The sequence below is a fragment of the Aptenodytes forsteri genome, unplaced genomic scaffold, assembly GCF_000699145.1.
Source record: "Aptenodytes forsteri isolate BGI_AS27 unplaced genomic scaffold, ASM69914v1 Scaffold120, whole genome shotgun sequence".
Lineage (NCBI taxonomy): Eukaryota > Metazoa > Chordata > Aves > Sphenisciformes > Spheniscidae > Aptenodytes > Aptenodytes forsteri.
In genome coordinates, this window is record NW_008795938.1 from 4,192,788 (window position 1) to 4,208,844 (window position 16,057).

Sequence of the window (16,057 nt, forward strand, 5' to 3'; positions counted from 1 at the left end):
TGGGGGTGGCCGGGGGGGGCATGGGGAGGACAGGCCGCTTCCCACCCCAGCCCTGACAGCACTTAAGGATTAAGGGAGGGCTTTAGAGCAAAAAGCTCTGAAGTGGGTAGAAAGACCGTGTAACCAAACCTGGGGGCAGGTTCCCCTCCCACCCCCTCAAAACCAGGCAGGTGCAGCCTTCAAATGCTGCGCTGGCAGCAAAAGGAGCAGCATTTGAAAGAAGCAAGGTGCCCAGCCCTGGGCAGGAAGGGGACACGGCTCAGTCAAGGGCCAGCCCTGGGACACCACTGCTCCCCAGAGGCATTTTCAGGAGGAATGCTAGGCTCCTTGCCTTCCCCCACCTTGCAGGCAGGAGAGGAGCGAGCAAGGGGCAGGTCTCTCCTGCCATCACACCTGAGGGGGAGGCACCTCTCGCTCCCATTAGCAAAACCCGACAAGAGCCAGCATGCAATTAGGGCTTGCCCCCCTACATCCCCAGGCCTCCATCCCAGCCTAGGAAGAAAAGGGGCAGCAACAGGGGCCCCCTGCTCCAGCTTGCCCCCATGGCAGAGAAGACACGCAAGAAGGACAGACAGCCAGACAAATTTATTAAGAACTTAAAATGATTCATCTTCTAAAACGTGCTCTGCTGCCTGCCCCCGGCGCCAGCAGGGAGGGGTGCCACGGTACCAGACCAGGACCTGCCCCTTGGGCTCCGATTGTCACTGGCCGGGGAGCCGGGGCTCCCCTGGGGATTGTATCTGCCACAGGCTCTCCTAGGGCTGGTGCCTTAGGGCAGAACCAGTCTGTGTTTGCAGCATCACACAACAGAGAGACAGCTACAGCATCCACCTGCCTGGGTGCACCAGTCCAATGTCCTCACACACATACACACACATTTTTTTTGCCCCGCAGGCCAGCTCCCACCTTACCCAGCCCCCTGACCGCAGGAAGGTCCTGTACTGTGCTCCTGGGCAAGGTACCAGCTCTGGTGGAGGATGGTTGAGGGTCCTGCAGGCTGTCAGAGCCCTGAGCGATGGGGAAGGGGAGGCACAGGCTCCAGCAGCACCTCCTTATCCCACCCCTCTCCTCTCCGAGGAGAGATCACCTGCACCTCTGGTCCCCCCTCGTGCTCAGCATCGGTGGCTGGAAACCCCCTGAGGTGAAGGGCATGTAGTGGAGGTAGGGAAGGAAAACAGCAATGTGAGTATTATCAAAGAGGGGGAGGGAAGGGTCCCTGCCCACCAGCTGAGGCCCCCCCAGTGCACCCGCTGCCCTGCTCAGTGCCACCAGGCTCAAGGGTGGATGGGGACCTGGGGGGACTGCGTGGGTGCTGGTGCCTGGCTAGCTCTGCGCTCCAGGGCCAGCTGCATGCTCCAGATGCTAAGGGGCCGCATGTAAGCCAACGAGCGGTAGACTTTCTTCTCCCGATAGGCCTCCGGTGTCTGGAAAGCCATGCCCAGCCGTTCCCAAACCGTCCGGTAGCAGCCCTCCGCCGTATGAAAGCCTTCTTCCACCAGCCCCTGCAGCAGAAGGAAGACAACTATCAGCCCATCCACGGAGTGCAAGGAGAAGGCACATGCCGAGGGGTACAGCATCATCACTCACCTCCTGGATCATGGTGGCAGCCAAGGCGTAGACCACGCCGATCCACACTTCATCAGACTGCACACTGGAGGTGTCGGGCACCCCGTTGGGCCTCATGCCATTCACCGCTCCCATGGTGCCACCAGCAAAGCTCATGACGTTCTTCTCAAAGATGGTCTTGAGTGCACTGACAACATGACTCTTGGGGAAGACCTGTGTAGAGAGAGAGAGGGCTTCAGGCTCAGGCAGACGCCTCAGGCTGGGTCTCTAGGGAGCAGGGTTAAGTTTTCCATTACAGAGAGGTCAGTGCTGCCCGCTGGGTAAATAGCGACCTACAGGAAAATAACAGGAGGAAGTAAAAAAGCAGTTGCTCAACAGAAGAGATGAACTTCATTCTACCTTCCTCCTAGGGAGGCTGATAGCTCATCCAACTAGTATGTATCCATAAACAGCCTCTCACCTTCAGTCACTGGCCAAACCCCGCCACGTCTCTTGGGAGTTTGCTTTGGAGACCTGGCCAACCACACTGTCCTCATCTTGGTTTATGTTCACCACTGCTCATTTCTCAGGGTAACAACTGTTTGAGGCCCAGACTTTCCCCTGGTAAAAACCACTGTGCTGTTCTCTCAGTCCATCTGCACCAGCTAAAAGAGGTACTGCAATGACTACAGAAGATGGGACACTGACCAGAGGTGGCCAAAGGACAGTCTGGGATCAGTGAGGCTGGAGGTATCTTCCTGCCAAAGGGAAAGATTATTGCAAAGCCAGTCTGATGACATCAGAATGCATCTTGCAGCTGAAATGTGGATACCAGTAAGTTTGTTTGGGTAAATGCTGGGAATGTTGAGGGGAAAAAAAAGAAAATTCAAATTCAGAGAAGCAAAAACAGAGCTTAGTTTTGAGTGATTTCAAAAGGACTTTAATCCTTCCAATTTTGTAATTGGGCGGTGATGCAAGGGTTCGTGGCCTGGACCAAGGCAAGTTTGAAGTGAGAGAACGGGCAGCCTGGGGATGAAGAGGTCAGACTGAGATGCACAAGATTTCTGATGGTTTTCTGTGTCTGGTAGGAGAGATCTGAAACTTTTATTGCAAGTGAAAGTTAAAGACTTGCAGAAGGTCAATAGTGCTCACTGGATAAACAGCCGTTTCACAACATTATCAGGAGGAAGTAAAAACCTTCCCTCTCCAATAAGGGGGGAAAAAAAGCTGTTCAAAAACTAAGGCCAAGAGCTCAAAACAGTTATGAGAACAGACTGAAGTATTATGCTGAGTACGCTCTTGCCAAAAAAGAAAAAAAAAAAAGAAACCCCACAAACTCCTCCAAAAAAAACAAAGCAAAAACACAACAAACCCCACCTGAGCATGAAAACACCTGCCAGCCAAACAAAAAGCAGTGGAGCAGCAACACAGCAAGGACTGCATTGAGATGAAAAACCTCTGTGCGCAGCTGAAAGTAAATAAAGCTTTTGCACTGCTTTCATTATTGACAATAAAACTAGGAAGTGTCAGCGCAACAGAAGTCACCACCTTCTTGAGAAAAGCAAAGCTCCAGACTCAGCGACATTGCAAGGGGAGGGCTGGCTCGTCTCCATCCCGCATCCACCTAACGGTGAGAAAGCCATAACAAGAACTTTGCAGGGTGACCAAGATCAGAAGCGATGTCACGGAGCAACCATGACATCTACTTGCAAGAAAGGGAAGACCTTGGCGGCTCCCAGCTCATCAGCACAGCCCAGGGACGTGCCAGAACTTTCTTGCCAGTCTGGTGCCACCAGAGCCAGGGGAAGCCGGAGGTGTGATGACACCAGATGGAAGCTTGCCAAGGCAGACTGGGCAGCCCAACCGGACAGCTTTGGCAGACTCAAAGGAAAGGCAGCAGATCCTTTTTATCTACACTAAAGCCAAGCATCCGACACAGTCATTTTTCCCGGTGTGGCTCTGGAGATAAGCCCAAGTGCTGTTAGGGAGCAGGAGTCAGCAGAGGGGTGGCGCACAGCGGCCATCTCTGGCAGAAGGTTTTGGGGCACAGTTTCTTCAGGACTGGGGTCACAGGCTTTTCCTACTTTGTATTTCATTACTGACCTGTGCAGGCAGCAGGAGTGTGTTTATAAGGTTACAAACAGGAGTGCTGCCAGCCAGGCAAGGGATCAAAATGCATGCAAGAAAACCTCAATGGTCATAGTAACAGAAGAGAGAAGTTCACCAGTCCCATCTCCAGTGAGCTCAAAGCTCACCAGCCAGCAGAGAAGAGTGCCACCTTCAGCAACAAAAGTCTGAGGCTATGGAAAGGCAAGCGAGATTTTTTGAACTGCACCAGGTTTACTGTTTCCCCCCCAAAAGGGATGTTTGGGTATTTCTGCATGAGGTCTGGGCCAGATCCCATCTGGAGCCCCAGGCACAGCCCCAGTCCCCACACTCTAGGGACCCACACTGGGGTAAATGCAGGAGGGCACAACCAAGCGCCTGTTTCTCGTTAAATCCCACAGCGTTCAGCACAAGCTGCTCCCAGGAAAGGTCACTTGAAGCTCCCCTCTGGTACCAACAGACAGTGAAATGGTCCATCACCCTCACACAGCCAAGAGTCATTCCTTCCTTCAGTCAGCCAAAGCGTTTGCCTGTCCATCACCACCACAGAGAGCTTTGGTCTGACAACTGTCTATGGGTCATAAATAATCCATACGATGGCTCTCCACTTCCCAGCTCTGTTCCAGGTATTGCACCACCAGCAGCTACTCTTACCATCCCACCAGACAAGAGGAGTCTTCGGCAAATTCTTCTCTTGCAACGGAAGAGCAACAGACTTTAAGGCCCCAAATAAGCCTTAGTTCCCTTGGATAATCATTTAGGAATTTAAACTAGGTAGCAAATAACACATGGAAAGTTTCATACACTTTTTTCTCCTGTTTTTAAACAAATAGCACCTTGCCGAGAGCAAACCCCAGTGGGACCTTCCTCCAAGTGTGCAAGAGCTGACCACAGTTACACATCCCTGCTGCATGGCCTCTCCATGAGCAGATTTTGGTTTAAGGCGGGTTGCACTGATGTGCATCCAACAGCCTCCACCTAAGCATGCACCGCTGCAGGGGAGCGGGCTGGAGCTCCCAAACCAGCCCCCAACACTTAACCCATGCCATGTGCCAGCCCTGCTGCTCTCCTCCAGGCGCAGGTCCCGTCTCACCCCACCCTGCACCAGGCTGCCCCTTCTCTTACCTCAAACTCCCCTTGGTCCAGACCACAAGCCCCGAGAAACCACTGCCCAGCACACTGGTCTGACATGATGCTGCTGGAGGTGTCGCTCCCACTGCTATCATAGTTGTAGTATTTTCCTGGAAAAAAGGCAGGAAACAGTTTTAAATCCATAGTTTAGGACCGTGGCTCATGTGTGCTGTCCCTACACTCCACCCCATGAGGCAGGAGCGTGGCACCTTTTTCCAGAAGGCTCTCCCCTCTTTCCTTTCCCAAACCACCATACATTTTCTGTTCCCTCCCTGGTACCTGCTCCTTCCCCTCGGCTTGGAGGGATGGCATCTCCCCTCCTTCTCCCATCCCCTGCAAGGCTCCGTGACCCAAGGAGGAGCTGTCCCTCTCCCAAGGGACACATGGCTAGCCAAGCATGGTTCCCCACCGGCAAGCACCCACCATTCCAGAGCATCCTCTCAAATGCCTCCTTGCCCTTGCTCAGTATGTCCGTGTATTTCTGCTGGATCTCAGCATCCCCGAGCACCTCCGCCATCTTGCACATCATGCAGACGGCTGCCAGCCACAGCCCGCCGCAGTACGCGCTGCCAGAGCAAAAGGAGAGCAGTGTCGGCAACGTGGGACACCCCACGGGTTGCACAGAGCTGCCACAAGAGATGGGTACCACGGTCCCAGCTCTGAGCTGCCTCCCCACCCCGCGCTCCCCATCTCCAACCCCCACCTGCCTCTCTTGCTCACCTGGCTCCATTTACCACCCACGCATCGTATGTCTGGTCAGCAAAGCCACCATTTTCGATGAGCCCGTCGTTATCTGTATCAAACTTCAGCTCCGACTCCATCACAGCCTGTGGGAGAGGCAGGAGATGGCCACACAGCCCCTGCATCCTGGCTGCCCCTCACGCTCTGCTCAAGAGCATCCGTACTCTTGGGATGTCGCACGGCTCCCAAGGGAAGTGAGAAGGGGGAGATGCCCCATGTTCTGATGCCCTCCCAGTACCTGGCAGACTGGCCACATGTCCCGCAAGTACACGGAGTCGCGTGTCAGGCAGTAGTCACGGTACACCTGCAGCACAAACTTCAGGTTGAGGTCCTTCCAGTCGGCCGTGTCATGCATCAGGTAGGCATTGACACGCTGCCACGGCTCGTCACCTAAGCAAGGACAGAGCGGATGCAGCAGGGCAGCAAGCAACAGATGTCCCCTCTCCTACCCAGGAGCAAGGTCCCAAGGGTGCTGTGACCAAACAGTGCTAAAATAACATGTTGCACCCTGTGCCAACTCTAGTGAGAGCAGCCTTCCTGCTACTGCTCGGCTTCTCTCCATCTCCCTTGTACAAGCTCCATGCAGCGTGGTCTCCGTCACCATCCCAAACCATCCAAGCTTTTCATTCCCAGAAAACAAACAGTGTATTCCATGCACCATACCTCCTTCCCACAGCTTGGGAGTTAACTACCCCGAGAAAGTTGTGTGAGCAGCCCTGCACCCCCTTTGCCCCCCAGCAGGCCCAGCCAGACCCCTCACCTGGGTCCCCAATGTCATGTGGCACCACGTTCTTCAGCTTCACCTGGGCTGTCTGACCACACATCAAGTACTGCCGGGGCTGGACGTCCTCGTTCACCACTGTGACAGCTGGAGAGGACACAGAGCAAGAGACATTAGAAAGGCAGCAGGCACTGCAGCAGCAAGCTCCAAGCACAGGCACAGGCAGGGCCACCGGCACCAGCACGCCAGGCTGCCCTTTGGGGCTCTGGCTGCAAGACCACAGCCCTCTGCAAAGGGCTGAGGGGACACCAGGCTGCTCCCAGTCTCCCCTCAGCAGGGGACATGCAACTGTCACCACCTCCTTAAGCAAGGTGGTGGCAGCACACAGGGCTGGGAGGGAACCCCAGAGGGCTCAGCCCTCCTGCAGCCCAGCAAAGGGCTGTGCTCCACCACTGGTTGGGCCACCACCGAGCAGCCTCCAAGCCCACCCAAAGCATCAGGGTCTGCAAACAGCTTCATGCTTCTCCTCTGCAAGGGGAACGGAGAGAGCTGGCAAGATCAGGGACTCCCCCAGGGCAGGCAGAGCCAACTGTGCATCCCCAGTGTGGCAAGAAGGCATCCCAGAGCTGGGCAGAGAGATGCTGAGAGGCAGCAACGTTGGGGATTTGCAAGTCCTGGGTCCAGCAGAGGAGCTGGAGGAGGATGCTGGCTCCACAGCACAGATTTCTACGGCAGAGGCAGATGCTGTCCCAAACCCCCCATCTCTTCCCTAGGTGAAGACATCAGCAGGCATCAAGCCAGGGTCTCCTGGGTCACTCACCAATGTCATACTGCAGGCTGATCTGCAGCTTGGGCCACAGCATGACAAGAGCAAAGGAGGCGTAGAAGTGGACATCATAGGTGTTGTACATCCGGTACTCCTGGCCTGGAAGGAGCGGGGAGATGGTGAGGGGTGGGAGACCTGCCGCAGGGAGGGGAAAGGAGGGGCACGTCCTCCTTCCCACATGGCCCAGGAGGTTGGGCTCTTCCATGGCACAGGCAGGGGATCCCATTAGAAGTGGTTTTTATTCTCTACATAGAGCACCCAGAGGTCTGGAGAAGACCTCATGCCATATCCTACAGGGCTTGGTCCTGCGAGGGGTTTTGCTAGGAACAGTGCTGCTCCTGCCCATCAGGGTGTGAAAAGCAGCCCCACAGCAGGTTAAAAACACCTGGTGACAGCAACGGGAAGGGGTTGAGTTGGGACCATACATCATGTCCCTCCGAGTTACCTTCCAAATAAGCAAACCTTCCGTACTCCCGCAGGACAGGGAGGAGGTGGGAGAGGCCAGCCCCCGCCGGCCCCCGCAGGTCCTCAGCACAGCAGTCCGGGGGCAGCTCCACCCAGATGGTCCCCCCATCCGTCACGAAGTACAGCTCATTGAAGAGGGCCGACTTGTACCAGGAAGGCAGCTGGCTGCGGGCAAGAGGGGAAGTCAACCACAGCGGCCGAGCTGGTGACGCTCCTGCTCTGACCAGCCCCAGGAGGCCACGGGGAAGGTGCTCCCACCTACCCTACCTGTTCTCCAGGATGGGCTTCTGCCACGCTTCGATCTTCCTCTCCCACTCCTCGTAGTGCGTCAGGGCATGATGTGACAGGGCAGGAGCGGCATCACCTCCGCTGCCAAAAAAACGGGTGTACCGCCTGCCGAGCAGGGGTTTGGTGAGTATGCTGCGGGCTCAGGCTGAGAAGCCCACCCGGCCACAGGAGAGGGGCTGGACTATAATGAACACCAGAACAACGCTACTGGTAGTGCAGAGGTATTGAGGAGCAGGGGCTGGGGAGAGGGTCCCCTCCGTGAGCTGGCAGGGACATGGCTGCAGTATGTGGCACAAGGCTCCCCAGGCAGCACTCAAGCCTGGAGGCAGGGAGAAGGGGGCTTCGGGGACATGAGCCAAGCCCCACTGGAGACAACCCACCCACCTGAAGTGCAGCTTCTCCTTAGAGCCAAAGTGAACACAGGGCATGTCCCAAGCCAGGGCCAGCTCCAGCGTCCTGTGACCCTGGGCAGGCACCCTGCAGCTGGCACACACCGCTGCTGCCGTCACCTCCCCCTTCTCCGTCGGCCTGCTTTTACCTGTCGGGGGGGAAAAAAAGTTATTCACAAGTGGCCAAGGAAGCCCTATGGAGGGGTGACTGATGCTCCCACGCATCCCGAGGGGGACAAGACTATTTGGGCATGCCCCAGCCCCCTTGCAACCTGGAGGGTACATCCCTGGGGTTTTAAGGGATGACATTACCTCACGTGAGTAACTGCTTTTTGCAAGCAGGAAAAAAATACCTGCCATGGGCGGAGGGGTTAAAAAAAATAAGTCATCAAAGCAGAGGAACAAATCAGGCAGGAAAAGCCACCAGGCATGAACGGAAGGGACAGAGCACCACATGACTTTGTAACTGCGCCGCACTCAGTGACACTGTGACTTTCCAGTGACAGTCATTGTTTCCAGCTTTTTGCAGGGTGCTTGAACTGTACCCCTATTTAAAAAGAGCCCTGAGGTGGCTGGATAATTATATGCTGGTTCTGACACGTGTACCAGGTAAACTCATTAAAGCAACAATTTTAACAGAAGCACAGATCCTGGCTATGATAATGCCTGCATGCACGAAGGAAAATCACATCCCAATAGCCTGGAGAGCTCTGAGTGCATCTAGGCAGGAAACTTAGTTTTCCAGAAATAAATATTTCCGGAAAATAAAAAGCTTTATTTACATAATTTAAGCTTCAAGAAATCTTGCAAAGGCCCAGTGCCAGCATCACTAGTCTGTCAGCATCATCCTTGTTCAAAAGCTGACAGAGCCATTAGGCAAATGGTCACCTTTTATCGCAATAAGAGGTTAGCAGCAAGGGCTGGGAGAGACCACCCTGCTTCACGGTTTCTGCCAAGGGAGCAAGCAGACAGCTGAGGATGATGCAGAAGTACCACGGGAATACCAGAGACCTTCAGGGAACCGATGTAGTAACAAGAGGACAGCAAGTGATGGCAGCACCAAACACCAAGGACTGCTGAATGCCTGCTAGAACAAATCTGACCGGGCCCAGCTCGCAGATCTGGCAATGGGAACTCAGGGAAGGTGGCTGGGCATCACCCTGGCCACTCAGCAGAAATCTCAACTCAGTGCACAACCCTACACAGACTAACAAGATACTGGCATGTGCAATTAACATAGCCAAGAACAGCCCCAAAGTGGTGCTAACAGCTTTTGGAGAACCACAACGAGGACAGTGTGACAAGCAATGGGAAATTCGGATACAGCCTAACGCTGGGAATGAGCCACAGCATCACCAAGACCTTTTTGCGATGGCACCGAGGTGGCCAGAGGAAGGGAAACCTGCCCTTGGCTTGGGTGCCCTGTGACCAGCGTGGCCACCCTGCTCCCCCCTCCACCCATCCCATGGAGGACGGAGGGACTCACCGGCGGGGGAATCCAGCCTGCCGTCCTGCAGGAGGTCCTGCCAGACCTCTCTACCCGATCCCGCGGGATTGAATGCTGTGAGGTGGGTGACTCCCGTGCCAGCCTGGGGAAAGGAAGAGCATCATCAGGGGCTGGTACTTTTGAGGGGCAAATGCAGGCCCCCACCCCACCCCCAACAACTTTGGGACCCCACACTCACTCCTCGCATGCTGCCCAGCAATGCTAACTCCAAACCCACTCACCTGCTGTCCTGCAAGCTTCACCCATGGCTTCTCTCCTGGCACCCACCCCCAAAGAGGGTGCCCTCGGGGAAGTCATGTCCCCACTTCTGCTCCAGCAGTCAGGCAAGCGCTGAGGACCAGGACCGGTGCCGACCCCAACCCATCGCACACCCATCATTTACCAGCCACCTGGAAGCAGCCCTCCCCCCATTCAGCAGGGCTGTACAACCCCCTCCAGCAGGGAGGGCACCACTGGTGCCAGCCCTTTACCTTCTCCCGGGCAGAGATGGCGAGGGTGAAGGGGTTCACACGTGTGCAGTGGTGCAGCAGGACTCCGGCAACGCGCTCGCCCTCCTTCTCGAAGGCGAAGGGCTCGTTCCAGTGCCCTCCGCTTCTGTCCTCCTTCGTTCCCGTGCCGTTCTGCAGGCTGAACATGATGGAGACGTCCACATCCTCATCCCTCCCATTCTCCACCTCCCAGATGAACACTCCCACCGGCAGGCTGGAGTCCTGGCAGAGACAGACAACACTGTTTATAGGGCTGGTGCTCCATGGTTAGCTGTCGGAGCATCACTTTTCCCCACTGCTGGGGAGACCACGCAGGATGCAGCGGGAGCAAGAGCACCAGGAACAACTCGGTCTCAGAGTCCGTTGCCAAGCTGGGGAGCAGCAGCGGGAGCAGAGGAATTTGTGGGGCAGGCAATATAAAATTCAGATCACAAGCCCTGGGCTAGCAAATCCCATACTGGGCAATACATAGACGGAAAGTAGCGTTTAAGGCTCAGACGGGTGTCTCACCACCCATCTGCTCAACAGGTTGATACAGGCTCACGTGCTTCGCTGGGGTAAGAGGAAGGTCAGGCGTGTCGGCAGTGCAGCCTGCCACCCTCGCCCGGGGCTGGGAGCGAGCAGGAGCAGCGTGCAGGAGCAACAGGGCATCCCTTGCTGCCATCCCGAGCTTCCGCATTGCTGCGGGGGTTCCTCCTGCCTGGAAGCATTGCTGAGTGGAGACATGGGGAAATGTTGGGAAAGCCCAGCTAATAAGCAGCTCTTCCCTTGGGGATGGCAGGCAAAAGCCAGCTAGAACGCTCTCAGGAACACCCAGCCAACAAACCAACCCACAAGTACAGGCTGAGGGTTTCCCAAAATGCTGCCACCAGATGCTCCGGGCTGTAAGGCCGCAGCTCTGGACCTGCTATTCCGAGTGGACGGGAGCCAGGATGGTCACAGGACAAAACCAAAGACAGGGAACAAGCAGTACAAAGAGTCACAAAGCACGGGTCAGAGGGGAAAGGAGCAGCTGCCAGAGCTAAGCACAAAGAAAAAGGGACAACCTTTCCAGCACCAACTGCCCCAGGAGGGGCAAAGCCTTCCAGGGCCCCGCTGCTACACACCTGGCAGCTGGCACTAGGGACAGGGTCTTAGGACAGAACAGACCAGGCTGGGAAAGAACATTAACAAGGTGGCAATCCTGGTTGTCTTAAGGCAATGCTGAGCTGGGCAGGAGGGACAAGGAACTCCTCTACTGCAGCATCCCTGGACCCACGGGCAATGCTCAGGGGTCAAAAACTCACCAGCTCCAAGCCTCTGCTACCCAAATGGGATGCAACTGAGCTCAGCCAGTCAAGGGCCTGTCCTAGGAGCACCTCACAGGACAGCCCCGTCTCTGGTGTGCCAATCCTTTCCTCGCCACCATGCTGGCAGCTCTGCCAAATCCCTGCCAACCTGCTCCATACCAGCCGTGCTGCTGCAGCACCGTGTGGCCCGGCGCTCCCATGGGACAGGCTGCAACCAGTGTGGGGCCATCGCCTCCTTACCTTATAGTCATGGGGGATGACGGGAGAGACCTGGCGGCAAGTGAGCACCACGTTTTGCCCCGGGAGCTCGTAGACCATCCAGGCACGGGGGTACAGGGCATGGTAGAAGGCATAATGGCCACAGTAGCCCCAGTTCCAGCCCTGCAGAGTGCTAGGTCTCTCCACGGACAGGACCTGCTGGTAAACCGTCTGCCCCTTGCAACGCAGGCATACCGTGAACTGGGGAGAAGATGAGCACATAGATGGGATTGGATGAGCCCAAGAGCAGAGGCCCCAACCGCCCAGGCTGCTGCAGTGCTGCTCGCACCCCTCGCAGACCCTGCCGCACCTACCTGGTCGGCGATGACCGTTTCGTAGTGATAAATGCCAGGGTTCAGCTGCCAGCGGCAGAACTCACCCCGCCAGCCACGGGTGATGGTGCCTCCCCCGATCCCGCCCAGCGGGCACCCTGGCAAAGACACCTGAAATTAGCACCCCCGTTCCTCCCTGTCGCAGGGTCTGGCCCAAGGACCCCTTCCATGCAGCTCCGGGGTCCCCTTGGCACTGCCCGCACCCCAGAGCTCCTTGACGCACTCCCCCCTTCTAGGGCATTGCACCACCCCAGTGCCCAAACTGGAGGCTGACCGTAGATCTGCTGCAGAGGAACGGCATACAAGAGGTCAATGAAGGCAGATTTCTTCTCTATGCGTGTCTTCTTGTACCACCACCTGAAGTATCTGCAAAGGAAAGAGAGGTATGAAAGAAGACGGGAGCAGGTGTCACTGTCCCTTCAGTGTCACCGGGTAGGACGTGACCAGCACACGTTGCAGCTGCCCCTCTTGTAGATATGTACAACGGGAACCTGTGTCCCAGGGCATGTGGGGTGGCAGCCCCTGCCATCCATCTGCAGTGCATATCAGCCAGCGGGCAGAGTGCAGGCAGCTCAGGGCTGCCTGCAAGGGCACAGCACAAAAACAGAGCGCTCCAACACCCAAGAGCAGGGCTCCCAGCTCGTGCAGGGGCAGGAGGCTTTCCCAGATGCCCATGGAGAAGTGGCAATACCCACAAGGACCACCACCTCCATGGCTGGTAGAGCACACCCTGCTAAGGAAGGTCTGAGAGTGGAGGCACGAGCCCAGGGAAGCCATAAGCTGCTCCGGGGACGTGAACCTTGCTCTTCCACCTCCACGTCCCCATTGTCACACACAGCCCTGCCATATCCCAGTGCCACATCCCTGGGGGCAGATGGCACAGGGCAGCCTTGCCCTGGAAGAGACAATGCTTGCTGTTTGCAGCTGGCAGGATCCCAGGGACTCACCTCCGCTCACACGCCAGCTGCGCAGCCAGGCACTGCCCATCAAGTAATTTCTCACCCAAAGGCCTGGGAATCAAGAGACACCCAAACAGGGGCACACCTGCACCTGGGTGTGCCGGCACCACTCCGGGCAAGAGGAGCAGGGCTGGGTTCTGAGTTGGCGCTCATAAAGGACTGGCTTTTGCTAATGAACCGCCCCAAGTTAAATCTTCCATATGGAGACAATTAGCATACGGAAACCAGCTACCAGACCAGAAGAAGCTGCTGAACTTCCTTCCCCCAGCGAACAGACAGGCAAGACCCAACCAGCAGCTCCACGGCCCTGGGTGCCAGGTGGGCCATGTCTCTGAACTACCTGCAGGCACCGATGCCGTACTGCCGAGAGGAGAAAGCCACCCCCAGCTGGGAGCACACAGCCTGCATCGCTCCGATGGCTCGCGGGATGCAGAGCCCAGGCGATGGGCAATGGGTGAGCACTAATCCCCTGGGACATGTACCTCCAGCTTCACAAGGACAGGGGCAGCAAGGGAGAGAGGCTCTTCCATGACACCCCCTGCTCCTACACATTCCTCCCCAGAAAAAAACCCTCACACTTGCCTTTTCAGATGCATGGCCACTGGACGTTCACTTTTATTCACCAACATCTAAGGTCCCCAAATCCCTCTCAGGGCGAGGTTTTCCAGGTTGCAGTCTTACAGGACCTGATCACAGCCTGCTCTCCATTCCTATGTACTCACCTTCATGTTTGACTGTTTAAGGACATTTTGCCTGCAGAGGTCCAGGGCACCATGAGAACCAGCCTGTCCTGCATGACCGCCCTGAATCAGGGCCTGCTGCTATCTTCGAGCTACATCTGCTGCAACTGCTCTTCTCCCAGCTGAGACAGCGCCGGCTTTACGCTGCCGAGGCGAGGTTTTGGCAGTGTGCTCTCTCTCTCAAGGAAATGATTTTAATTTTTTTTTAACCCAGCGTCAGGGAACCAACCCAGCTGCTTCCCCAGCAGGTTTCTGGCAATGGGAAATAAGGTGCCCAGGCTGCAGCATGGCCCAGCAGTGCATCCTGGCTCCTTCAAAAGGAGGTGATGGAGGGATTTCAAAAAGCAGTTTTTCCAGGAGCACGCAGCAGGAGGTTTGGGATCTACAGCCAGCCACTGCCCAAGCCATTTTGCCATCTCAATAGCAAACTCTTCCCCTGCCAGCTTCTCCCCACATGGTGCAGGCCAAGAGGAGGTGGTGGTCGATGCCCAATTGCTGGCTATTAACAGCTCTCCCAGAGCTGCAGAATAACCAGGAGAAACTCTTCGCGTTCTGCAGCGCCAAAAGCCCTGCCAGGGCCGGAGGGCATTTCTTTTCCTTAGAGTTGGCAGCACAATTAAAACCTGTCTGGACATCACCCAGCCATTCCGGATCTGTGCCGGGACCCCCTCCCAGGGCACACCAGCCACCTCTGTGGAAATCTGCCTGCACCTCTTCTCCTGCCCTGCCAGCCCCACCACCTGCTGCAGCCATATTTGTGGCTGTGCGTGTCCCCACAAAGATGTTATCCTGATGAGTCCCGATTAACAAAAATCCCACCCCAGGGCTGTCAACACTTCCAGCCATGTCACCTGCAGCAGGGGCTAGGGCTGCAGGAGAGGACACCTATCATCCAGAAGTTTAACTCAACACGACATCACGTCAACCCAGGATGCGGTGGCTCCTCTGCAGGTCCTAGACTTCCTCAGCCGAAGAGGTGCAGCAACCCCAAGGCGCTCCCAGCCACCTCGGGAGGTATGAGCACCTGCACCAGGTGACTTTGCACTTGATGCACCAAGCCATGCCAGATTTTGAGCACCCCTGGCACGGGTGTCCCTAAGAGAGGGGCTGCTGCTCATCACGGGTCATCTGGGAGGGGGCACGCCAACCCGCTGGGCTCCAGAGGTTCAGATCCACGTGCTGTGCCTTGGGACCGAGCTCCAGGCTCTTCTTGCAGCACCAGCACCCAGGTTTCCATCAGCTGGCTGCCTCCGCTGGGCAGACATGCAGGTGCCCCCCAACGCCAGGAGCACGCAGCCTCCCACACATCCTTGCATCCCTGCATTAGCTGCCCTTCACCAGCCAACACCGCTGCCCTTGGGTTTTAATTCAAACCCACACAAGTATTTCTCACCGCCCTGGCTCTTCCTCTCCCCTGTTCTCTAGGCTGGAGTCTCCTTGCAAGGAAGCTTTGCCCTGCACAAGTATTTTGAGATCACAACCAAATTACCTCCTAAATTTGTACAGGGGAAGAGGCAGTAGTTTGACTTTTAGCTTCTTGCTTTTGAACCTTAAAACCTTTTTCTAGGACCCATGCAAGCCACTTCCATCCTGAGACCCCAATGAGAACAGGCCAGGAGTGGCCTCCCCAAGCTGGCACAGAGGCGATCACCTCTCCTCCCTGCTCACCCCACCAGAACTTCATGCCTTCCCACAGCTCAGCTCATCCTCAACCTGGCTTTTCCAGCAGCCTTTATCTCCCGCACACGACCCAGGCTCTCCCTTCCCTGATGCCCAGGCTCATGCCAGGGATGTCTCAGGTCAGACCGGCATGCCAAGCACCCTAAAGCGGTCCACTATCTGCCCCTTCATCAGGCTTTGCAAGAACCAGCTTTGCAAGCAGCAGCCTCCAAGGACATCGAGCAGGAAAAGGCTCAGAAAATGGAGGCAGGAGATATAAAGCAAGCATAAGGAAATAAATGACACTGTCATGGGTTTCAACGTTCAGCCTGATGGGTACACAAACACGGCCAGCACACAGGCAGCAGTTGTAAAGGTTAAAATAACACTGTTGTTTCCCACATGCGTTTCTCCCGTTTACTTCCAGCTCACCCTAACGCAAAGCCGTGACAAGTCCGCATTCCCAAACCTGCTACAGCGCACGGCATTTCAAAAATCCTCCCAATTAACCTCGAGTTTAATCTCCATCTGCCGAGAGCTGCCTTATGCAAGGGGCCGAGCACCTGACGCTGGCCGGGGAAGACACAGCAGCGACGGCCTCCAGCAGCAAGCC

The 16,057-nt window shown here is 56.2% G+C and overlaps 1 protein-coding gene across 1 annotated transcript; it reads right to left on the reverse strand.

Moving 5' to 3' along the window:
* Nucleotides 1-576: 576 nt before the first annotated feature.
* GBA2 (glucosylceramidase beta 2) lies at nt 577-13,453 on the reverse strand. The gene is made up of 18 exons (XM_009285238.2): nt 13,386-13,453; nt 13,034-13,096; nt 12,361-12,452; nt 12,069-12,184; nt 11,737-11,955; nt 10,190-10,429; nt 9,699-9,801; nt 8,208-8,361; nt 7,803-7,928; nt 7,516-7,700; nt 7,065-7,169; nt 6,284-6,391; nt 5,762-5,913; nt 5,503-5,609; nt 5,206-5,348; nt 4,777-4,892; nt 1,588-1,779; nt 577-1,502 (listed from the first exon to the last, which is right to left on the reverse strand). Exons 1-18 carry the CDS (start codon nt 13,451-13,453, stop codon nt 1,275-1,277), a joined length of 2,517 nt encoding a protein of 838 aa, XP_009283513.1. The 3' UTR covers nt 577-1,274.
* Between the last annotated feature and the right edge of the window lie 2,604 nt (nt 13,454-16,057).

What these genes read in the sequence shown, in the direction of transcription:
- GBA2 (XM_009285238.2), bottom strand. Translation starts at nt 13,453, where the DNA reads ATGCAGGCTGTGTGCTCCCAGCTGGGGGTGGCTTTCTCCTCTCGGCAG. An exon ending in TACGGCATCGGTGCCTGCAG is followed by an intron (nt 13,097 to 13,385) that starts GTAGTTCAGAGA and finishes CTTGATTCCCAG; the next exon opens with GCCTTTGGGTGAGAAATTAC. An exon ending in AAGGTTTGCTTATTTGGAAG is followed by an intron (nt 7,170 to 7,515) that starts GTAACTCGGAGG and finishes CGCTCCTTCCAG; the next exon opens with GCCAGGAGTACCGGATGTAC.